General features: G+C 42.9%; 2 protein-coding genes across 12 annotated transcripts in view; one reads left to right on the forward strand and one right to left on the reverse strand.

Moving 5' to 3' along the window:
• The window catches only part of OSBPL1A (oxysterol binding protein like 1A), a 218925-nt gene extending 210609 nt beyond the window's left edge, over window positions 1-8316 (forward strand). For 8 of the 9 annotated variants that reach the window (XM_057698860.1, XM_057698859.1, XM_057698858.1 and 5 more), the window contains 4 exons: window positions 862-978; window positions 1514-1637; window positions 2721-2811; window positions 6716-7919. In XM_057698860.1, coding sequence (XP_057554843.1) covers window positions 862-978; window positions 1514-1637; window positions 2721-2811; window positions 6716-6818 — 435 coding nt within the window. In that variant the 3' untranslated portion in view covers window positions 6819-7919. Of the gene's footprint in view, window positions 1-861; window positions 979-1513; window positions 1638-2720; window positions 2812-6715; window positions 7920-8185 lie in introns of those variants that run through there. The other variant, XR_009047972.1, reaches the window with a different exon arrangement.
• CABYR (calcium binding tyrosine phosphorylation regulated) overlaps window positions 8313-25180 on the reverse strand; it is a 29214-nt gene continuing 12346 nt past the window's right edge. For all 3 annotated transcript variants that reach the window (XM_057698872.1, XM_057698870.1, XM_057698873.1), the window contains exons 4-6: window positions 13047-13394; window positions 9628-10235; window positions 8313-8394 (exon numbers count right to left, since the gene is read on the reverse strand). In XM_057698872.1, coding sequence (XP_057554855.1) covers window positions 9637-10235; window positions 13047-13394 — 947 coding nt within the window. In that variant the 3' untranslated portion in view covers window positions 8313-8394; window positions 9628-9636. The remainder of the gene's footprint in view (window positions 8395-9627; window positions 10236-13046; window positions 13395-25180) is intronic.

A 25180-nucleotide genomic window follows, 5' to 3' on the forward strand; every position in this document is an offset into this window, starting at 1 on the left:
AGTAGTTGCGGCACGTGGGCTCAATAGTTGTGGCTCACGGGCTCTAGAGCACAGGCTCAATAGTTGTGGCGCACGGGCTTAGTTGCTCCGCGGCATGTGGAATCTTCCCAGAGCAGGGCTCGAACCCTTGTCCCCTGCAGTGGCAGGCGGATTCTTTACCACTGCGCCACCTAGGAAGTCCCCTGCTGCTGTTTTTAAAAGTGCATATCTCAGCCAGTAGTTCTAGATTTGATAACTGTGACATTGGGAATATTAGTCTTCCAAAGGTTTAAATCCTTTATATATAAAACTTCATGGGTTTATTACTTAAGGACTAAATATACAGAGAGCTGCTAGCATGGCTCTGCCCGGGGCGTGGAGGGAGGATTGGAGGGGGGCAGCTAGAGGAAGTGTTAGTTTCTTTTTTAGCCTAACATCTTTTTAAATCTTTTTATTGAGTGCTTTCAGGATCCCTACTGGTTTGTGTCACTGATAAATTTAGTTAAATGCTCCAAAAATTTAACCTTTTCTTGCCCTCATAATGTTCTAATAAATACTTAAATGAGTCATTTTGGCTTCAAAAAAGCTTTAAAAATATTAAAACAATAGTGAAGGCACACTGGTGATGACGGTGGTGATCAGGCCTTGAATGCATGTAACTCTAAACAAGGGAACACATGAGGCTCACGGCACTTACTCGCCCAGCATTTATTGGCTCCCTGGCCTGGGTTGAAAGGTGAGGATGTGAAAACGAGAAAGTCACGGTGCCCCGGCCCTCATACGGTCACAGTCTAATGCTGTGCAATCAGTGGTGCTTATTTTACAATTTGTAAGTATATTCTTTTTAAAACATTTCAGTTCTGTTCATGTTGGTTCTTCCAGGTGAGCGCTTCTGAGGAGTCGGATGAGATGCCCGTGCCAGATTCCGAGAGTGTGTTAGTCATCCCTGGGAGCGTCCTCCTGTGGCGGATAGCCCCGCGGCCTCCCAATTCGGCCCAGGTGAGGCTGCGTGCCCACAGCAGCTGCCTGTCACTTGGCTCTGACGGTGCTCTTTCCCCGGCCCAGGCGGGACCAGGCAGAGGCGGGTGGCCATCGAAGCTCCTCAGTCATCCCTCTGCGGCTTCTCACCTGGCATTCCTGCCGCCTGGGCCTCCTGGTGTCTGGCTGGCTAGGATGCTGTGGGGTGGGGCTTTGGGGGGCTTCCTAACAGTTACTGAGGAGCAAGACTGGCTGTCGTTAAATACAAGGTGATGCAGCCAGATAGAGCAGGTAAGGATTTTAATGAAGAATCTCCTTTGAGGAGGTGGGGGTGGAGGACATTCATGCTGGGAGGCCTGCTCAGGGGGTCTCTTTGAGACAGATGCCCACAGGTGGCATTGACTGGGGTGAAAACACTGAGCTGTGTGGTCTGAGAAAGGCCAGCCGCCGTCACCACAGAGCAGATGGGGGATCATTGTCAAATCTTTCTACCTTCAGGGTTTCATTCTGCTTTTATGTCCTGGTATATGTTAATTGAACATTTTCTTCTTTTCAGATGTATAATTTTACTAGCTTTGCAATGGTTTTGAATGAAGTTGACAAGGAAATGGAGAGTGTGATTCCTAAGACAGACTGCAGGCTACGGCCTGACATCAGAGCCATGGAAAACGGGGAAATAGGTAACTAGCACCCGATGGTGGCACCAGTGAAGCTTGATTTCTTTGAGGAGGATGGTTTGTTTTCTTCCTGGTCACTGTCAGCATTTTGTATGTTAGCACAGGCATCTTTAGTCTTAGAGATTTTTTAAAATTAAAATTCAATTTAAATTCAGTAAATTTTGTTTTAAATTTGGAAATCTGAGGTGGACCTTAGGAGCTCGTGTTTCATTGTCTCAGTGATACTCCCTGATAATCTAATGTAGTACATGTGGCGAGAGGCATATCTTACATGTTAGAGGGGAATTTGCGAAAATAATAGCATCTTTGTCAACTTTAACCATATTCTGACTAGTTATTTTACCATATATTTCAGAATAGCACCTTGTGAGCCTCAAAGAAGTGCTTGGTCTTAGTTAATTCTAACATCTTTATCTTGTGCTATTAAATTTCTCCTAATTCAGTGGTTCTCCAAAGGGGGACAGTTTTTCCCCCAGGGGACATGTGGCCACACCTAGAGACTTCGGCTGAAACAGCTGGGGAACTGCTGCTGGCATCTAGTGGATGGAGGCTCTGGGTGCTGCTGATGTCCTGCTGTGCCCAGGACGGCCCCCCACGAAGGATCGGGGGTGCAGTGGGTCATCAGGGCCGAGGCTGAGAAACCCTGCTCTAACTAAACACTGACCCTCCCTTTGAACTATCAGCGAGACAGTGCAACAGCACTTTGGAAAATTGTTTAAATTTCTTATAAATGGAATCTAAAGGAGCTCTGTGAGGTCTAAGAATTAAGAAAATTTTCACATGTATTCAATTTTTCCACCCAGTTTTTCACTGAAGCATTTTAACATGACTTTTTTGGCCTTAAGAATAAGCAGACATTTTGGGTAAATGCAGAGGTTGTTACGGGCAAAGGCGGTAGAAGGAGAGGACCAGTTCTTGAGTGCTGGCTTAGGGATGTTTTAAAATTTTAACGTGATGTCTGGTGTTTGTGTTCTGATAAAATGGAGGTGTGCTAATGCCTGACTCCATAACGTGATTGTGCCTAGTGCTGTGCCGTGTGGTCTTTACTTGCAGAATAACTGTTTTTCACTGATGTGCTGATTCTAGATCAAGCTAGTGAAGAAAAAAAGCGACTTGAGGAGAAACAAAGAGCGGCCCGCAAGAACCGGTCCAAGTCGGAGGAGGACTGGAAGACGAGGTGCGCTGAGGGGCTGGGGTCGAGGAGGGGCTGGCAGATGTGGGACTGCAGAGTGGGGCTCGCTACAGCCTGCGCGTTGTCCCCCGGCCTGAGAGAAAAGTAATTTCCACTGCCCAAGTTCAAGCTGAAAGGGCTGCATGTGTGCATAGAAGAGGGATTATTTGGAAATTAAGGTTAAAATATTCCTGCACAGTTATCACAGGTAAGTGTCAATTAACCAACCTATCTTTCCTCCTTATCCACCAAAACACTGTCCCTTCTATTTTTAAGAAGAAAGGTAGAGTTACAGATTTCGGCACAAAGTAGGTTTGGAGCCATTTGCTTTTATATGAGTAAATCGTAGGGCTGTTTGCTTATACATATATCATGTATCAAGGATATTTAGACAATGCCTTTACGCTTCCAGACACAAGGGATTTGACATATCACGGAAATACAGTTTGTTAAAGTGACATCTTGGATTCCATTCAGAAACAGAAACTGGGCAATAAAATGTGCAAGTATTGAAAGTTTTTTTTTTTTAAGAATCAGGAGTTACTTAGTCACTTATATTGAGTAATAGCATCCCTTGTAAACAGGAATAGAAGAAAAACATTTTCTTCGTTTTTATTACATAATAGAAAACCATTGTCCCATTATTCAAAGTTATTCAATAAATTTCAGAGCCAATGTGGGCATAATTTCGCAAGCAGTTTAGTAGGTATTGGTAGCCCTGCTGTGTCTTACACATTTATTAGAACTAGGAATGACCTTAGATATTATCTAGTCCAGTGGATTTTGGACTTTTTTGTTAGCATCAAAATCTTTTTTGCCAATGAATGCATAAAGAATCTGCATGTACAGAACACGTGGCCACAGAGCCGCTCGGGCAGGACGAGGCCTGAGCGGCCGGGTGCACCTTCTCCCACCCGCACACGTGCCGGGCCCAGGCAAGCGCTGGAAAGCCGTTAGTCTGCGAGCCCCTTCGTTGTATGTGAAGAAACCAGATGCTGGTGTGTTGCATGTAAGAGATTTGCTCACGGAGAAGTATGCCGCAGACCATGATTAGAAAGAACCGCAAAAACCAAAAGTACATTGTTTTACTGCGGTCCTTTCTGAAAAGATTTGATAGATTTTAATCGTTATTTCTAGTCTCTTTTGCAGAAAACCCACTTTGTATTGTATTTCTAAATTTTTTTGTATTTTTTTTTTTTGGTCATGCCGCATGGTTTGTGGAATTTTAGTTCCATGACCAGAGTTTGAACCCAGGCCCAGGGCGGTGAGAGCACCAAGTCCTAACCACTGGACCATCAAGGAATTCCCAATTTCTAATTAATAACTCCTTTATTTTTCTGGCCACGTTTTCAAGTGTGTAAAGTAAGCGAAAAGTCCACTAACGATATTTACTGTCAGGTAACGTTTTACATGCAGAAAGCAAGGAGCTTTAGACAGTTGTGTGGTAGCCTGAAAATAAACCTAGAAACTACATTTATGAGCTCCGGTTTGGAGCCTTACGCATGCTTGCTTCTCCCGCTGTCTCAGCATCAGTAGATCTTATATGAATATACAGAAATTAAAGATGGACCTCTGAGCCTTTGTTGAAAGAATGTGTGCTTGGAGCCCTTTCCCAGTGGTGGTGAGAGGTGGCGTTCACTGACTGGGTCTTCTCCTGACCAGTACTGTGCTTTTTGAACAGCTTGGTTTAGTGTGTCGGGGTTGGGGTGGGGCAGTTTGTAAAGGAACATGTTCTGCTGGGTAGAGCTGAAACCAGCCCCTCAGAAAGCAAACCCAGAAGCTTACTGTAACCTGTCCCGAATTCTTCCACACGAAAAGCTGGCTTTCCTGTTGATGCAGTTGCATTGGCAGAGAGTTCAGGCTCTGGGGTTTTTCAGGCATAAACTCTGGCTCCCGCATGTGGAAGTGGCTGCTGGTGACCCTGCGCTGTTTTCCTAGAGGAGACCCGAGACCTTAACAAGCGGGGCTATGCAGGGAGGATGTGAGGGGACTAGTGAGAGACACAGGATTTGGAGAGAAGGTGGGTGATGAGGCCAAAATAATTGAAGTCACCTCCTCCCCCAGTACGAGCATCATGCAGGACTAGTATCGTATCGAATGTTATTTTACTGATATAGACCCATGGACTCTGTAGACTCAGAAACATTGACTAAAGGTTAACGAAGAACAAAGACACCTCCTCCTGCTGCCCCCCTTTTCCTTTGTCCATGCTTGCCTAAAATGTTTAATAAGACTTTGGAAAGACAACGTGGACTTTTCTGTATGTGGAGGGGGTACGTTGATGGCAGCAGAGGTTTCCAGACACGAGTGCTGGAAATTAGGAGACCAGACGTTGAGAGAAACTCTAGTCCCTTGTCTCAGACCTTCAGATCTGAGGTGCTCACCTGCAGTGCCGTGTTCCAACTCTCCCCAAGAACAAGTGCTCCCCAGAGGGAGGCCTTGCAGACATGGCCTTTAGAGAACTTGGCTTCCATGTAACAACAACAACAAAAAAGTCCTTTGCTATTGAATCTGCCTTTCTGCAAAGTCCCTTTGCAGTTGACTTTCCTGTTGTCCACTTTGTATGGAAGAAATCCTGTGGCACAGGCCTGAGGCTTGGTTAATTTTTAGAATTATTTTTGATTACCTTGATTTTGATTTGCTTGAATTTCTGAAGTGCTTGATTTTGCTAAGCCTGACTAGAAAAGTGCTTTTACTGTTTGGACTTTTGAAACCAAAAGGAGTAAAATTACATACTTCATATTAGACAAAAATTCTTTGGGTTTGATCAAACAGTCGTTCCTTAAAGTATTCCCAGCTTGGTTATCAAAGTCTGAAAACACATATCTTGATCATTTAAAGTAGACTTCTAAATTTTCTAATTAGGGAAGAGTCCCAGAAGCAAAATAATTTTGTAATAATCTAGACAATCTGGCCTAGTGGGCATTTACTGTATCAGCCTTTAAGGAATTAGCCTAATCTGAAGCTTTTTTTTCTGTCTTAGGTGGTGCTGCAGTAATTAATAGGACCACTTGGGATTTATCAAACAAATCTAACCTCACTCTAATTGTTAAATATTTTTAGAGGCAATTTGTATTTGGAAAGAGTGACAGACATATGAAACTATTTTCATAAATATTACTCTGGAAACTAAATCATATTAGAAAATGTTACAAAAATTGAAATTTGAACCTTTTGAACAAGTAATTTTGCATTTCCATTACCAAAGAAAGCTGGGAATGTGGGAAGTTGGTAACTTGTTTTTTAAAGGGCAAGAAAATTTGGGCAGCTCTTTCTAGAATTTGATCAGACAGGTTAAGATGTTAAAAGCTAGATGCAGGCCTATGACTCTATATTAGTATGGAGACCCAGGAAGATTTGGATCAGATTTATTTCAGTGGATTGTGTGTAGCATCGTATATTTGAAAAATCATGGTCTTTAAAATAACTTTGATATCAGTGACTAGCTTGGGCAGGTTATTTCACTTCTCTGACATTGCGCTCCTCATTTGTAAAATGAAACTGAGAGTTGGGCGGGGGGGCATTTACTCTGAATCAGGCATCTTCATATTACTGTAGGTATGTTGTAAAAGTTGATTTCCTTATCCTAATTCCTTATTCCCCATTGCATAAAAGAATGCTTTCTAGTGCAAAGTAAGGAACGGGCTTAGGGGAACAATTAGACAAGTACTGTCGCTAAATGCTGTGGAAAATCCTTAAACCTTGTGGGTGGTCTCATTACCTATTTTGGACTATTATTCTATATACATGCTCTCTAAAAACACTTCTTAAAAGTCTCTTTGGAGATCCCTAACTCACAGAATGAAGTGAATCTCTGCAGTCAGGGAGTCTGCAGGCTAGTGAAGGAGCAGGGGGACCCTCTGGTCCGAAACAGTTTCCCCCATAAATCTTGTCTCTTCTCTTTAAACAGGTGGTTCCATCAAGGCCCTAATCCCTACAGCGGAGCGCAGGACTGGCTTTACTCGGGCAGCTACTGGGACAGAAACTACTTCAATTTGCCTGACATTTATTAAAATGTAGACAAGTTGGGGTGTTTGGCTCATCTACAGATAAGTCTTAAACCTATGTTTTAAAATTTTCTTCCTTGGTTTCTACTCATCTTTTAAAAATAAGAAAAAACCCTCTCACAATAACTTGCATTTCATCCAACAAAAGTAGGGCGTAAGGTGATACTGGTGATGAAAGTCTTAGGAAAAATGGGTAATTTTGCTATCCAAACATGCTTATTTGGAATACTGTTTTATATAGAGGTATGGGAAACTGCTGGAGAACATGCTTTTGATGGATGTTGTTTGCCATAGTTACTGAAGTTTATAACTAAATGTAACTTTAGCTTTATGGAATTATATAGTAACCCAAATCAAGTTATTTTGAATATTTTTATGCTGCCATGCTTAAATGTTTTAACTTTGAAATGTTTAGAATTCTCCTATATAATATTTATATGCTCACAGAGAAGGTTATGTCATTTTGTAAAGGTGGCTTTTCTTCATACTAATCCTCTAAATTTTACCCCTTCCCACCTTTAAAAAGAAAAAAAATGTCTGACTGTTCAGAAGAGAGATTCCTGATTTGAAAATTATAAACCGGAAAAGGTATTTCATTTGCTCATTTTACTGCTGTAAATTTACTTTTACAGTCTTCTATAATTAATGTCATTAGAATTAAAAGGTGTTTGAATTGTACATTTGATTGAAAATATGTATAAAACCCAGCAATTCACCACAATACCCTAGAAATATAGATTTTAGTCACCATTACATAATGACAAACCTTTTTAAATGCTTCAACTTCCAGTGGCAGATGCCACCAGAGAAATTCAGTTGTACTCATGTATTATAAGTATCAAACTATATAAAAGGAGGTCTTGTGCATTTCAGGTTTGCAAGGCACCTATGTACTTACGATATGTACGGAGACCTACTGTACAGTAGCTTCGCCCCTTTAATTGGGGTGCATTAATCTTATGTATTTATCCACCCAACCCCAGACAGATACTGCTCCAAGGGGCCTTAGGTAGCTGCCAGTAAGTTATTTTAATGGCTGTCTTGAAGTTAAGTGTTATAATGAAATAATCTACTCGATGCTAAATAAATGCTTTAGAATGTTCAAAATAGTGTGGTTTCTTTTAAACTTTCAAATATACTAATGTTGCACTTAATAGGGTCCCAAGTTATTGAGAGTGTCTTTACAAAAAGGTCCTTGTGCTGCCAGGGTCCCTAGGGCCAGAGAGCTCACCTGCTATTCAGTGTTCTCTGGGTAAATACAGAGTTAGAGCAAGGTGCCCCTGCATTCATTTGGTGTGAATGCCAAATACGGAAATAACCTTGCTAGAAAATTGCTAGAGTGGAAATGTTAAATTTTTTTTTTTTTTTTACAGTGTATACATAAGAGTTGGAAAATGCTATTGTGTCATATCACAAGTCTGAAAAGTTCTAAGACCTGTTGCGTTTGTATGTTTGTATACTCCCTAAATTACAAAATAAGAAAGATGACAAGGTTTTATGCTTGCATGAAGTTTATTGATATATTACGCTTGGTGGCAGACTCCACCTTGAACGTCGACTCAAACAATGTCATTTTCGGCATCTGTTAGGAATAATGTGAATTGTTTAATCATAAAACTGAACATGTAAAATGAGTGGATGATCAGAAATGCAAGTTCTGTCCTCCTGCTCTTCTACTAAGCTCTTAACTATGTTACCTGCGCATTTGCACTAAGATATCCTAGCATCTCATGCCGAAAACGGCCATTTTGACAACTCCACTAAAAGTCTATAGAGGGTATGAGTAAGTAATGCACAGTCCTAAGATATTTTGAAAACAGAGCTGTCTGTAACAGTTACTTGAAGCTGCCTATAACTGAAATCTAGCTTTTGTCCATCAGAAGTTCAGCTGCTGTCACCCTGGCTCCCCACTGAACTGTCAGTCCAAGTCTTTGGGAGGCAGGGCCCTGAGTTACATGGTCCCCTCTTCACATCTGATTTCACCTCATGTGTTCTCCCCAGCTCTTTCCAACCCTTGGCCTCTGTCTGTGGGCTCCTTCTCCTACGCCAGCGTCAATTTATATCTGGGCCCGAACACCCCATCTAATAGAGGAGGACCTGTATCAATACCTACTTGTTTTCTTCCTAATACTTCACATGTAATTTACGTTTTTGTCCTCCTCTCCCGCTAAGGTGTGGCTCCATGTTTTGCTCGCTCTGCTGTACACACGTGGGGGAGGAGAGGCTAGCAGTGTACGTGGTATTAAGTACTGATTGAATAAAAAGTTTTTAATGATTTGTGAGTGATAAACTATCTTATCTATGGTTAATGCTACTTATCCCTTTAGCTCTTGAATGTGTTTCCAACCTATCCCTCCTGCTGTAAGTATTCACTCTGAGGCAGCTCTCTCACCGCACTGGCCGGGTGCTCCATATGTGATCTCTCACTTGGCTCCTCCCCACCCCTGAAACCTGCGAACTGGGTTATAAAATCCCCCCTAAGACTATGTCTTTTCTTTTTGCTAATCCATCCCTTTGGCATCTTCTGTGGAGCTAGACACAGAACCAAGTTTTTAAAGGTAACTGCGTCAGTTGATGGGTGCATGTTTCACGTACCAGATCCTTGGTGTGAATCACTGTGGTGCAGGGCCCCTGCCAAGTGTTTAGCAGTAACTGGTGGTAAGGGAGGCGGGGGCAGTAGCCACGTCAGATTAGCGAGCACCCCCACACACTGCATGTCTCTATCCACTGTCAAAGTATCTCATTCTCTAGGCCAGCAAGTCAAATTGCTGAAAACTCAAGTGTGTTAAGGCCCACGTATTATGGGAGAATTTACCTGCCACTTTTAAGTTTCTGCTCTGCGAACATTGGCAGTAGTCACGGTTATTTCTCCAGCAATACCGTAACTTCCAAAGGGAGTACGTTTGTCACCAGATCCTGAACCTTTTTTGGCTACATCTTCTACCGGGAAAGCAACAGAAAGAAAAACTGGGCTTTGTGGTCTGGGGACATCTTGTCCACTTGTAGGAGGACTAGCATTCTGTGGGTTGGGGGTGTGTTTCTGGAATTTCTGATCTGCAGGAACAGCAATGGGTACTTGCACTGCAGCATATCTCTTCAAGGCATCTGACTGGGAAACAACAGCATGTCCAGGAACAGGCTTCCAATCCTGTGCCTCCTGAACATTTGAGCCCACTAAAATAAAAGGCGGGGCACGGGTCGTCTTGCTGTCATCCATCATCACATAAGTTGGAGAAGTAACTTTCGGTGGGTGCTGCAGAAACTGTGGATCCTTAGAATTAGATAAATAGAGGGTTGCTTGGGGGAAAGGCCCAGGTGCAGGTGGCGGTGATGGGCGACTTTGTTGATTCATATCGGTTAGACAATAAAGGGTCCACATGTTAGAATATGGTGGTGGTTGTCCTGCTTCGCTTGCTGCTATTGCTATAAGAAAAAAAAAATTTGCAGGCATTAAAGGTTTGGTCTCTGTATCAGGCGCTATGCACAGAAATGTCTTTGTAATTTTTATTTTTTTTACATGTAAACCAACAGCTGTAGTAATGTGTCATAAAGCATGCTATAGAGAGGGCTAAATTGTGTTTGGTCGTGTGAAAGAAAAGCTTCTCCGCAGCTGAAAAACGAGAACAGTGGTGTGATAGCCAGTGGCACAGACACGAGGGCTGTGGCTGAGAAGCAGTCATTGAAAAAGCGTTACTGTATCTGCATAGCGATTGTTCTCTTTATGGAACATGTCAGCACTAGGTGTCATCTTTTGATCACATAATCAAGGATCTCTGGCCCTTTGCAGGCACCATCATCTCCCATCAGTTTGTCACCACACACAAAACATCAGATAATCTAGGACTTAGGACCCGAGAGCACGTGCTCCCTCTCAGGCGAAGCTTGAAATCATAGGTCACGGGTGGCAGCAGAAGGCTGAGTGGTCGCACAGTAAATCTTTAAGAAAAAAGAGGTCTCAGGTTCCATCCATCTACCTACACCAAGGAATCTACCATGTCAAGTTAGACCTGCCTAATTGAGGACGGTGCCATCTCAGAGAACGAGTCCCAGAAGATGGGTCGGAAGAGCAGAGGTTCCTGATGGAGGAGCTGCACTTGGCCCAACTGTGCTGAGTCACCCTCTGAACACGGGGCATGCATCCCTAGTGCAGCTTTTTTTCCTTCCCAAGGAAAGAAAATAACCCCGTGCACATGATTAAGCTATGTTTTCAGTAGCTTCAGATGCTTTCAACTGATCATTCTGGAAGGTAATTAAAAATATGCACAAGCCAAGTCTTCAGGTTTTTGTGAAATACCCTTAGTGCTTTGGAGATAGTTAAGCGCTTGAGAACAGTAACTTGGGATGGAAGTGCTGCTTAGGCCACAAGTGTAATGCCAGCCCCACAGGCTACGCTCCAGCACTGCCCTCTGCCTTTTCAGCCGTGCAGAATCCCTGTCACACTGCCAGACAGAATTTGATCTCTAAACACCTGCTGCGGTTACCACTCTGGATCTGGTAAAAGTCAAGGTTGAGAGAGTTTCTGCAAAAGGAATGGGGGTTGGTTCCTGCACATCCCACCTCCCTAAAGGGAGAAGAGCCCCTGAACGTGTGTAGATCGAGCAGGAGGGTGAGCAGACCAAATGCCAGAATTAGATCAAGGTAGCAAGTCAACCCGTGTCTGTGTCACAGGAAATCGGTAGTGATAGTTCCACAGCCTAGAAAGCGGCTTGATTTGGGCGCCTGGTGGGGAACCAAGAGAAAGAAGCGGCCAGCTTCGCCACATCCATCCTTTCTGTTGCTGCTACCTTCCCGCTCCCCTGTGTGACAGAACTTCAGCCTGACTTCTCACCCTCTCCCTCAGCTGCAGGACGCTCCCAGGCAGCACGGCAGGGCTTGACCAGCCCCCAGACCAGGTTGCAGAGCTCTCCTCCCTCAGCGCGAAAGCAGTCGAACACACCACCATTTCTTCCACGTTTTTAATGCCACCACCTATGTAAATACTTCGTTGTTATTTGATTTTACTTTCACAAGTGAGAAATTTCAAACCAACACCCCCTAAGTATGGTTTTGCAACAGGAGTATCGAGGTCACGTAAATGTGTTTTGTACCTGACAACAGGCTGTAACATTTTTCACGACATATGTCCAAGACACAAAAGTGCTAGATGACCAAACTTTGAGGCCAGGCAGTGGTGATGTCACTTTAAAATCACTCATCTCATAAGAGTAAAATCACAAATACAACAAAGCCTTTAAATAGGCTTGGCATTTTAAATGCTATTTAAAATAAAGACTTTTGGCCAATCTGCAGGAAGCCTACCTAGATGGTTACCTGAAATATAGATGTCACCGGAAGTGTAGTTTTTAATTTTGTAAGTAATTTTCTTACCTGGCTGCATCAAACCTTGTTTAGGTGCTGCTTCCCATTCTGGTTCCATTTCTGGTTCATTAAGACCTTCTGGAACAGGAGGTTGGGGGCCACTGGATGATCTTACAGACGCACCTGAGCACACTACTTTTGCAGCGTCCCCTGAGAGCGCGGGTTTGACCTCCGTCTCCTGGGACACAGGGTTTTCCCATGACTCCTCCTGCCCAGCACTGCCAGGGACCAGCGCTAAGATCTCCACTTCAAGGTGCATAGATTTCTCAGAGCTCACTGTTTTGGTAGAGCCGTCTGCCTCCACATGTACTGAGGAATCATATTTTGCGCTCTGCAACTGCACAAATTTTGCAGAACCCACAGATTTTTCAGACACGCCTGAGGCTGTCTTGCCTAGTACAAGTATGGGACTAAGTGGTGGTGACTGCTCATTTCCTTTAAGACAAGCAACGTGATCAGAAAAGGGGATAACTATTTGTTCTGGTATTTGCTCAACGTAAGTAATTCCTTCGATCACAGGCTCCTCGTTATAGATAGATGCTATGTGCACGGCGGATGTCACCTCAATAGCAGCCTGCAAAGGGACCTCAGGAGCTGGATCATAAGCAGGAGGTTCTTGTTCATCCTGCAAGGGGAGTGAGGAAGCCGTTGGTGGTTCAGCCTTATCATCTTTAGGTTTAGAACCCAAATCTACATGGACAGATCTTTCACTCAGAACCTGCACTGCTGCCATCTCTCCAGAAACAGTAGGAGTGGCCACCGCATTATCTTCAGCAGCCTCTGAGCTCAACATCTCCTCGGATAAAGCAGGCATACTTGTTGCCACATCCACCATTAAAATTTCGGATTGATCAGAATGAACAGGTGAAACATTACCTAACATCTGGGCAGCAAACTGAGCTGGGTCAGCAGGGACATAGGCAAACTCGGCTGAGACAGCTGCTGGCAATGGTGATGAGGGTGGGGTAGCATTCTTAGGGGTGGTCGGTTTCGAAGGACCACAAACCACTTCAGTTGCATCCTCAGGCTCTGACAGCAGCTTAGCATGAACTGATGGGAACTGAGTGGTTTTGTTGCTAAACAGCAGTGCAGTTATGTTGTCCTCCTCTGTGTCCGTAGATTTTTCCATCCGTCTAGGTTCTTGGGAAACTGCAGATGTTCTTCCTAACTCTTTCACACATTCTGGTTTCTTCTCTTGTGACGTTCCTTCTGACCACTTCTCCACTAAAAATAAGAGTCAGATGGGTTAATAAATACATGTTCCCAAGGAAAGGAATTTTAAAGAAAGCATTAGGTTGAGTATTCAGATGTCAATATATATGCAAGTACAAAAGAGTTTTGCTTTATTTTCCAACATCTGTAACTGAAGTGTGGTTAATGAAACGTTCCTGTCCTTAACCACTCGAAAGACAACTCAGTTCATTTCCTTAGAAATAAGTGACTCTAAGTAGCACAGCAACAGAACTAATAATCAGATGCCACCTTCGGCTGGTCAGCGTCAGGGGAAAGACCATGAGTCTGCCTAAAAATAAGCTGAAAGCAGCCATGGAAAAGGTTTCTCACCCAAACTTCCACACAAAACTGGGGAAAGAAAACCACTTCATGACTTAGTGAAGAAACAAATGCCATCATGTTAATAAATGCGTTCTTCAATTTAAGAAAATGGGTATATAAAGTTCAACTTAATGAATTGGAAAACTAGGGGACTATAGAATATGTTTACATTAGGAAACGGCATGTATTCTAACCTAAAAATGGTGGCACCTGCTGGCGAGGTGTGGTAATGCAGCCTAAGTACTGACAGACTAAGAGCAGCAGAGCGTGCGCTCTGGACCCAGAAGTGGGGCTCAGTGAATCCTCAGGCGGGAGGAAAATAACCATGGCTTAGAAGGTCAAGACAACGGATGACATAAAGAAACCCCTAGAGCTGGAAAACTGCAGTACCATTTTATGGACTTAGCGTTCTGTGTGTCACTCACACATCTGTCTAAACCACCTGAGTCGTTACTCATCAAACGTTTTCACATCAGTTTACTGAGGATTATCTCTTTGGGGAAGCATTTCCCTAATATCATAAAATCTGCAGGAAAAGTAGAATCTGCTGTACAAGAACATTTGCTTCAAGTCAAAACTTTGGAAACATGTCTTCATGGGTCCAGCTGCTTTTCCAAAGAACAGTGTCCTGCAGGGTCTCCTTCCACAGTAGCGGCTGATTTCTTGTAAACTCAAATCAGGTGTCTAATTCCGGACATGGATACCACACAAATGCGCACATGCTAAGAAAAGTTTCAGAAAGACAGAAAAGCCACATCTACTCTACTGCCCTCTGCTTAGAACAATGACCTCATTTTCTAACCAATCACCTCCTCAGGACTTCCCCACCCACTTCCAAACAAAGCCCTTTACCCACCAATATGCCCGACTGAGTGCTTGTGCTGTGTGTGAAATACTGTATACTAGGCGCTGTTGAGGATGGAAAAGTTATTAAGATGACTTCATAAAGCTCAGGGGCGGTAAGATACACAGATATTACAGGTTAAAAGTGTAAATACTTAAGGGTCCCAGTTAAGACCTGTGGAAGTTCAAAGGAGGGAAAGATATCCTCTGGATGGAGGAATATAAGTCTTGCCTTATGCTTAAGCTAAAGCTGCACAAAACTCTCCTGCCCAGCACAGTGAGGAAAAGCCAGATAAATCTCCGAATGACAACCACGAGCCCGCCAGGGAGCAGAGTCACGAGGCAGTCAAGTAACCTGAGTCCCAAAGAGGAAGCAGCCCCTCCAAGGAGAGAAGGGCCACAGAACTCTCTCATCTGTGGCAAGGCCTGGAGAGGTCAGCACCATACAAGCTGGTAAGGTATCAGCTAAAATCTCAACGAGCTGATAAAAGCCAAATGAGGGCTAGGACGTCTGTCTGGAACAGCCACACTCACAGGCACTTTCGTGAAAGATGGAAGCAGGGCAGAAAGTCAGAGGGGATTCCTGTACCAACACCAGACAGGGGCTTCTTCCTACCACTGGGGCAGAGGCAGGAAACACTAGCTCAAGACTGACCACAGATACAAGGCAGAGACTGGCTGCCACGGACAAGACAGGAACACTGAAAAAGGCCCACCCCTAGTGTCCGGTGCAAGGACCATCTAGGTCAGAGAACCCCAGCCCCAATGGAAAGCCCAGCACCCGCGACAAGAAATAACAGCTGCCCCCGGGGAGAGGACAGGTGTGTGGGGAGAGACACCCTCAGTGGGGCCTGCTGGCAGGGAAGGCTGAAGGAGAAACGCCCTCAGCACAAGGTCAGGCAGCCCACCGCTGCAGGACGTGGAGGCCCGAGGAACAGTGGAAGTAGGAGAGCCGCCAGCTTCTACCCAGCTGCTCACTAAACTGACCTACCCACCTCTCCACACCACTGCCAGGCCTCAACAACACTCTCTTCCCCCACAAGGATTAAATTCCCCAAGTGATGGTTTACTTACCGTGAGAGTTTTCAAGAACCCAACCAATTTAGGGGTTACATCACTGCAATCCCTAGACGGCCTTCATGGGACCAATCTGATACATCATTTACACACTAGGAATTCTGCTTCTGTGGAAAGGGCCACCTGCCATTTTAGAAGTATCTGTCTCACAGGCTTGTAATACCTGAAATCATATCTAGAAGCTTCATCTTTAGGCTTAATATTTTTGCCTCTAGAAGTCCCCTATTAAATAACAGCCATTCTGGAAAGGTAAGGCATTATAGAGCTATGAGTCATAACAACTCATGGCACTTTTTCCTAGTAAAAAGGTGTATGAGAAGATCTGGGTTTCAGTCCTGACTGTGATTTAATAGATGCATGGCCAAGTCGACGGTTCTGAGCTGCAGCCTCCTGGTCTACAAAATGGGGGGTTTAATCCTGACCTCACTGAGTTTTTGTAGAGATTAAATGGAATCATTCACCTAAAAGTGTTCTTTCTATAAACTGTAAATCACATATAAATGAGGAAAGAATAAATCAACACCTAGTTAAAAAGAAGTTTTGAAATGTGATAAATTAAAAATTATAAACCATCTTTAAATCAGCTTTGATTAAAATTAAATAGGCTATGTCTTCATCTTGGTGATAAGATGCAGGGTGTATTTTCCCATTTATAATATATGTATTTGTATGCATACATATATACACACATATGTATGTCATATGTACTATTTTTAACAGGTATATTTCATCACTGTAACATTAAATTGAGATCAGATACCTTAAGCTTTAACGGTGTTTTTGAAAACGTAAAGCCCTAGGTGAACCATCTGGTTTTGCTTAGAATACTTGAGAGGGGTGAAGAGACCGGGAACCTCAGTTTCCAGAGCCTCTAGAATAAACTTCTCGCTGAGCCTCGGCCCTCCTCTCCTCCTGCAGCCTTTCCTCGGTCGGCGGAAACCTGAGGGCAGCTGGGGCTGCCCGAGGGGGAACGAGCCTCGTGTGGTTGGGCCGGCCTTCCAGGTTGGCGGGGCCCTGCGGGACCGGTCCGCCTGACCCGACTGCGCTCGCGTTGCAGGGCAGGGGCTCAGCCGGCCCGGGCTGCGCTTCCCCGGCCCCGGAGCCGCGGCGTCCCGGGCAGCCCGCCGGCCCTCGAGCGCCGCCGCGTTTCCCGCGCTCTCGGCCCGTAAGTCCCGCGCGGCCTGCACGTCCCTGCGCAGCCTGCACGTCCCTGCGTGGCCTCGCCTCCGGCTCCGGCTGCGAAAGGGAAGGAGGAGGCCCACCGCCCAGGCACGGGCGGCGCCGACCGAGTTCCTGAGCAGAAGGGAAAATGAGGCTTGAAGATGAAGCTTGGAAAAAAAGAATGGCTGGGGAGAAATATGAAAAGATAGCAGCGAAGTAGACAGACGTGGAGTGCATCCCTCTCCACAGATGCATTGGGAATGCACGGAAGGACGCAGTCATTCCCACAGAGAACCAGCTGAACACCAGCAGACGGCCTCGGACACCAAAAAGGGCTGCGGGGAGCCCAACATAGCCGGTAGGGAGGCATCTACGACGGCTCAAAGAGGGTGAAGTGGCAGAGCTGTGGCAGACGGGAGGGAGTGAGAAACATACGGAGGGTCCGCAGCGCAGCTCAGCGTTCCCGGACCGAGACATCGATCCACGGCTGAACGGAGGGTCCAGGAGCGGGAGTGTGGGAACCGGAGAGCCGGTTGAGGGTGAGAAACATTGTTGCCGGTGGGGTGACGGACCGAGAGGACAGGAGGGAGGAGGCCCGCGGAGAGGAGTGCCCGTCCCTGAGAGCTGCCCGGCCATGATGGCGGCTGGAGGCTGCAGGCTCACGGGCGGGGGGGAGGAGCCGTGCGGGTAGCCTCTCTCTCTCTTTCGGCGCCTCTGCAACAGGCAGTGGAGAGACGCCCTGCGGGCCACCTAAGGTGCTCAGGGATAACAAGCACCCTCAGGCGCTCGGGCGGGGCTAGAGTAAAACCCCTTGCAATGCCAGCAGCAGGGAGGCTGCCAAGAGAAAAAAAAAAAAAACAACAACAGCATCAAAAAGAAAAAAACCCCGAGAGAGGCCCAACTCTAAGACTTTCTGTCTACGCCTGAGCCACCAGTGCCCTCTGCAACAGGCACCTCCAAGCCTGACTGAAACAACAGTGCGCCACTGCTCACTCACTCCCAGGAGAAGGAGCCACTATTGTACCCTCTCCCTCCCCACACACCAACGCTTACAGACGAACAATAAAGGAACCTCTGCTGGTCACAGAATAATGCAAAAAAACCCAAGGCGAGGAGAAGGACACTTACAGCTGAGACGCTAAGGAAACAGAAATAGTAGTATCAATACCTAGTGAACTGGTCCATTCTGGGATCAGTTCTGGAGGTTTGTTTTTTTTTTTTTTTTTGCCTTTTTATATATTTCTATATCTAGCTAAGTTTTTGGTAGTACGGACAATATATCTCTCATACTTTCCTTTCATCCCTATTTTTTATACATTTCTATTCCTTTCTTTTTCTTTGCATATTTCCAACCACATTATGCTCTTCTGTTCCCCTTTCTTCCAGCCATTTTAAGTTTATTTTATCTTAACATACTTATAAGCAACACTGTCGGTCTGCTCAGACTCCTTGCTCTGTTCTCCAGATGATGCACTGCCTTGGTATTTAATATTAGGCTTTTGTCTTTATCTTAGTTCTTAGTACAGTTGTCTAATTACATTCTGAGAATCTCCATTCTCTCTGGTGGTACTCTGGCTCTTTTCTATATTTGATCCTAGCTTACAAAATCTCCCTGGATTAATGTTTGTATGTGTAAGGTGTTATTTGTTTGTTTGTTTGCTTTTGCTTTTGTCTCTGATTTGTTCTGTTTCAGTTGTCAATTTCTGTTGGGTTTATCTTTGAATATGTGATAGCACACTGGGGTTCTGTCAGGTCTTTCTAGAGCCTTTGTCCTAATGGATTCAGTAATTGTGTGTCTTATACATGTATGTGTTTCCTAGACTTAATATTCGTTTAATCCAATACTTGGCCATTAGTCTGAGGCTTGGACAGTCTTCTATAAACACCTCTATCGCCAGGACAAGCAACCCCAAAAGTTTGGACAACCATGAGGAAACAAAGAAACACCATGCAGGCAAAGGAGCAGGAAAAAAACCCACAAGACCAAATAAATGAGGAGGAAATAGGAAAAATGCCTGAAAAAGAATTTAGAGTCATGATAGTAAAAATGATACAAAATCTCGATAACAAAATAGAGAAAGTACAAGAAACAGTTCATAAGAACTCAGAAAAACAAACAGCAATGGATAACAAAATAACTGAAATTAAAAATACTCTAGATGCTCTAACCAGCAGAATGACTGAGGCAGAAGAACAAATAAGTGAGTTGGAAGATAGAATGGGGGAAATAAACACCACAGAGCAGGAAAAAGAAAAAAGAATAAAAAGATTAGAAGACAGTCTCAGAGTCCTCAGTGATAACATTAAGCGTACCAACATTCGAATCATAGGCATCCCAGAAGAAGAAGAAAACAAGAAAGGGTCTGAGAAAATATTTGAAGAGGTTATAGTGGAAAACTTCCCCAACATGGGAAAAGAAATAATTCACCAAGTCCAAGAAGCACAGAGAGTCCCATACAGAATAAACCCAAGGAGAAATACACCAAGACACATATTAATCAAACTAATGACAATTAAACACAAAGAAAAAATATTAAAAGCAGCAAGAGAAAAGCAACAAACAACATATAAGGGAAAACCCATAAGGATAACAGCTGACCTTTCTACAGAAACTCTGCAGGCCAGAAGGGAATGGCAGGATATACTGAAAGTCTTGAAAGAGAGAAACCTACAGCCAAGAATACTCTACCCAGCAAGAATCTCATTCAGATTTGAGGGGGAAATCAAAAGCTTTCCAGACAAGCAAAAGTTAAGAGAATTCAGCACCACCAAACCAGCCTTACAACAAGTGCTAAAGGGACTTCTCTAAGTAGGACACACAAGAAAAGGAAAACACCTACAAATACAAACCCAAAACAATTAAGAAAATGGTAATCGGAACACACATGTCAATAATCACTTTAAATGTAAATGGATTAAATGCTCCAACCAAAAGACACAGACTGGCTGAATGGATACAAAAACAAGACCCTTCTATATGCTGCCTACAAGAAACCCACTTCAGACCAAGGGATACATATAGACTGAAAGTGAAGGGATGGAAAAAGATATTCCATGCAAATGGAAGTCAAAAGAAAGCTGGAGTAGCAATACTCATATCAGACAAATTAGACTTGAAAGTAAAGACTATTAAAAGAGACAAGGAAGGACACTACATAATGATCAAGGGATCCACTGAAGAACATATCACAATGGTAAATATCTATGCCCCCAATATAGGAGCACCTCAATACATAAGGCAAATGCTAACAGCTATAAAAGGGGACATCGACAGGAACACAGTAATAGTGGGAGACTTGAACACCCCACTTACATCAATGGACAGATCATCCAAACAGAAAATAAAGACACACAAGCTTTAAATGACACATTAGACCATCTCAACTTAATTGATATTTATAGGACATTCCATCCAAAAACGACAGAATACACCTTCTTCTCAAGTGCACACGGAACATTTTCCAGGATAGATCACATCTTGGGTCACAAATCAAACCTCGGCAAATTCAAGAAAATTGAAATCATATCAAGCATCTTCTCAGACCACAACGCCATGAGACTAGATATCAATTACAGGGAAAAAACTGCAAAAAATACAAACACATGGAGGCTAAACAATTCACTCCTAAACAACCAAGGAATCACTAAAGAAATCAAAGAGGAAATCAAAAAATATCTAGAAACAAATGACAACGAAAACACAACAACCCAAAACCTATGGGATGCAGCAAAAGCAGTTCTAAGAGGGAAGTTTATAGCAATACAGTCCTACCTTAAGAAACAAGAAAATTATTGAATAAACAACCTAACCTTACACCTAAAACAACTAGAGAAAGAAGAACAAAGAAACCCCAAAGTGAGCAGAAGGAAAGAAATCATAAAGATCAGAGCAGAAATAAATGAAAAAGAAAGGAAAGAAACCATAAGAAAAATAAATAAAACTAAAAGCTGGTTCTTTGAGAAGATTAACAAAATTGATAAACCATTAGCCAGACTCATCAAGAAAAAAAGGGAGAAGATGCAAATCAACAGGATTAGAAATGAAAAAGAAGTAACAACAGACACCTCAGAAATACAAAACATCATGAGAGACTACTACAAGCAACTTATGCCAATCAATTGGATAACCTGGAAGAAATGGATACATTCTTAGAAAAATACAATCTTCCAAGACTGAACCAGGAAGAAATAGAAACCATGAACAGACCAATCACAAGTACGGAAATTGAGGCAATGATTAAAAATCTCCCAACACACAAAAGCCCAGGACCAGATGGGTTCATGGGCGAATTCTATCAAACATTTCGAGAAGAGTTAACACCTATCCTTCTCAAACTCTTCCAAAATATTGCAGAAGGCGGAACACTCCCAAACTCATTCTACGAGGCTACCATCACCCTGATACCAAAACCAGGCAAAGATGTCACAAAAAAAGAAAACTACAGACCAATATCACTGATGAATATAGATGCAAAAATCCTCAACAGAATACTAGCTAACAGACTCCAACAGCACATTAAAAAAATCATCCACCATGATCAAGTGGGGTTTATCCCTGGGATGCAAGGATTCTTCAATATACGCAAATCAATCAACGTGATACATCATATCAACAAATTGAAGGATAAAAACCATATGATCATTTCAATAGATGCAGAAAAAGCTTTTGACAAAGTTCAACATCCATTTATGATAAAAGCTCTCCAGAAAATGGGCATAGAAGGAAATTATCTCAACATAATAAAAGCCATATATGAAAAACCAAAAGCCAACATTGTTCTCAATGGGGAAAAACTGGAAGAATTCCCCCTAAGAACAGGAACAAGACAAGGGTGTCCACTCGCACCACTATTATTCAACATAGTTTTGGAAGTTTTAGCCACAGCAATCAGAGAAGAAAAAGAAATCAAAGGAATCCAAATTGGAAAAGAAGAAGTAAAATTGTCACTCTTTGCAGATGACATGATATTATATATAGAAAACCCTAAACACTCTACCAGAAAACTGCTAGCACTAATTGATGAGTTTAGTAAAGTAGCAGGATACAAAATGAATGCACAGAAATCTCTCGCATTCCTATACACTAACAACGGAAGAGCAGAAAGAGAAATGAAGGAAACTCTCCCATTCACCATTGCAACAAAAAGAATAAAATACCTAGGAATAAACCTGCCTAAGGAGGCAAAAGATCTGTATGCAGAAAACTTTAAGACATTGATGAAAGAAATCAAAGACGACACAAACAGATGGAGGGACATACCATGTTCCTGGATTGGAAGAATCAACATCGTGAAAATGACTGTACTACCCAAAGCAATTTACAGATTCAATGCAATCCCGATCAAATTACCAATGGCAATTTTCACAGAACTAGAGCAAGAAATCTTACGATTTGTATGGAAACGCAAAAGACCCCGAATAGCCAAAGCAATCTTGAGAAGGAAAAATGGAGTTGGTGGAATCAGGCTTCCTGACTTCAAACTATACTACAAGGCCATAGTGATCAAGACAGTATGGTACTGGCACAAAAATAGAAAGGAAGATCAATGGAATAGAATAGAGAACTCAGAAGTAAGCCCAAACACATATGGGCACCTTATCTTTGACAAAGGAGGCACGAGTATACAATGGAAAAAAGACAGCCTCTTCAATAAGTGGTGCTGGGAAAATTGGACAGCAACATGTAAAAGAATGAAATTAGAACACTTCCTAACACCATACACAAAAATAAACTCCAAATGGATTAAAGACCTACATGTAAGGCCAGACACTATAAAACTCCTAGAGGAAAACATAGGCAGAACACTCTATGACATCCATCAAAGCAACATCCTTTTTGACCCACCTCCTAGAATCATGGAAATAAAATCAAGAATAAACAAATGGGACCTCATGAAACTTAAAAGCTTTTGCACAGTGAAAGAAACCATAAACAAGACTAAAAGGCCACCCTCAGAATGGGAAAAAATAATTGCCTATGAAACAACGGACAAAGGATTAACCTCCAAAATATACAAGCAGCTCATGAAGCTTAATACCAAAAAAGCAAATAACCCAATCCACAAATGGGCAGAAGACCTAAATAGACATTTCTCCAAAGAAGACATACAGATGGCCAACAAACACATGAAAAGATGCTCAACATCACTCATCATCAGAGAAATGCAAGTCAAAGCCACAATGAGGTATCACCTCACACCAGTCAGAATGGCCATCATCACAAAATCTGGAAACAACAAATGTTGGAGAGGGTGTGGAGAAAAGGGAACTCTCCTGTACTGTTGGTGGGACTATAAGTTGGTACAGCCACTATGGAAAACAATTTGGAGGTTCCTTAAAAAACTACAAATAGAACTACCATATGATCCAGTCATCCCACTCCTGGGCATATACCCAAAGAAAACCATAATCCCAAAAGAAACGTGTACCATAATGTTTATTGCAGCACTCTTTACAATAGCCAGGACATGGAAGCAACCTAAATGCCCATCAACAAATGAATGGATACAGAAGATGTGGCATATATATACAATGGAATATTACTCAGCTATAAAAAGGGATGAGATGGAGCTATATGTAATGAGGTGGATAGAACTACAATCTGTCATACAGAGTGAAGTAAGTCATAAAGAGAGGGACAAATATTGTATGCTAACTCACATATACGGAATCTAAAAATGGTACTGATGAGCTCAGTGACAAGAACAAGGATGCAGATACAGAGAATGGACTGGAGAACTCGAGGTATGGGAGGGGGCGGGGGGTGAAGGGGAAGCTGAGACGAAGCGAGAGAGTAGCACAGACATATATATACTACCAACTGTAAAATAGTCAGTGGGAAGTTGTTATATAACAAAGGGAGTCCAACTCGAGGATGGAAGATGCCTTAGAGGACTGGGGCAGGGAGGGTGGGGGGGACTCGAGGCGGGGGGGAGTCAAGGAAGGGAGGGAATACGGGGATATGTGTATAAAAACAGATGATTGAACCTGGTGTACCCCCCCAAAAAAAAAAAATACTTGAGAGGATGTTAGCAAATATACACAAGTTATCATACACACATAACTTTATATAGTTTCTGTTGATACCTATTATCACTAAGGTGAAGAGCTTTTCTCTAATGTTTTAAGATCTGTTTAACAATTCCAAAGATTGCTGACTTGTAACCTTCAGATTATGTTTGTGTAGAAAACTATTTCTTAAAGTTGTAAACTAGGTTTGCTATAAGTTGATCTCACATATCAACCTTATGAAGATAATTAACCCAGTATGACTGCAGTAATCTGGTTTTACTTAAACTACAAAACAACAACAACATCAAATCCACTGCATGAACTCTCAGAATTACATACATCGCTGAAGGCACTTCTTCCTCTAAAACATTTCTTTTTAAAGTTAATAAAGTGACTAACTGATTAAAACTCACTGTAGAACCCTGATTTTCCATGGAACCAATAAGATAGATACATTCCAAGCATGTAGTATTTCTTGGAATAGGCAGAACTCACATGGAGACTTGGGGTGCTTGGGGCATGATCAGGGAAGAATAAGGAAAAAGGCATGTTCTGGCACTGAAGGGAAATCTGAAAGATGTCCCAGACAAGAGGAGAGTATGAAGCAGGACATAATAGGAGATGAGAAGAGTCATTAATAGGAGAGGAGAGGGGAGAGGAGAGGCCTGGAAGAGGGGAACTCGCGAATTTGATGTATAGTACATATAGTTTTAAAGGTTTAAAAGAGAAGAGGACTCCAACTATTGCGTGTTGAACTGATTGGAATGGTAACACCAGAGACTATAAAGTAGGTTGTCAGTTTCTTTTTCTCTCCTTCCTCTCTTCTCTTCCTTATATTCATTCTTCAGTTACCAATCCCTAATTCCTATTGTGTGACAGACACTGGGGCATCAAGAATGAATAAGATTTCCTAAATAGGACAGTCTGGTTAGGGTTAGAGGCACATAAACAGATGACAGTGTGATTGGTGCAGTGACTGAAATACGTATGGGATACAATGGCTTTTAGGTAATTTTTGTTAAGCTTAAATGAGAAGGGGCAGGTGTGAAAGGGGCCCCACACAATTACCCCATCCAAGATGCCAAAGAATCCCTGTAGAGTAATACGGCTGTAAACCAGCCCTGTCCATTCTGATGTCCCTTATCAGAAAATTTATCAGTCTCCCTTGACCAACTGGACAGAAGTGGAAGTCTACTAGACTTCTTAGATTTTACTTTTTTAATAATGCTACCACTTCCTCCTCCTTCCTGACTTACACATGGACATAATGCCTAGAGCAGTGGCATGAGGCCACAAGCAAAATATGCTAAGAATGATAAAGCAGAGAACCTAGATAACTGATGCTTTATTATGATAATATCAGC

This window comes from Hippopotamus amphibius, chromosome 11 (assembly GCF_030028045.1).
Source record: "Hippopotamus amphibius kiboko isolate mHipAmp2 chromosome 11, mHipAmp2.hap2, whole genome shotgun sequence".
In the NCBI taxonomy this organism is placed as follows: Eukaryota; Metazoa; Chordata; class Mammalia; order Artiodactyla; family Hippopotamidae; genus Hippopotamus; species Hippopotamus amphibius.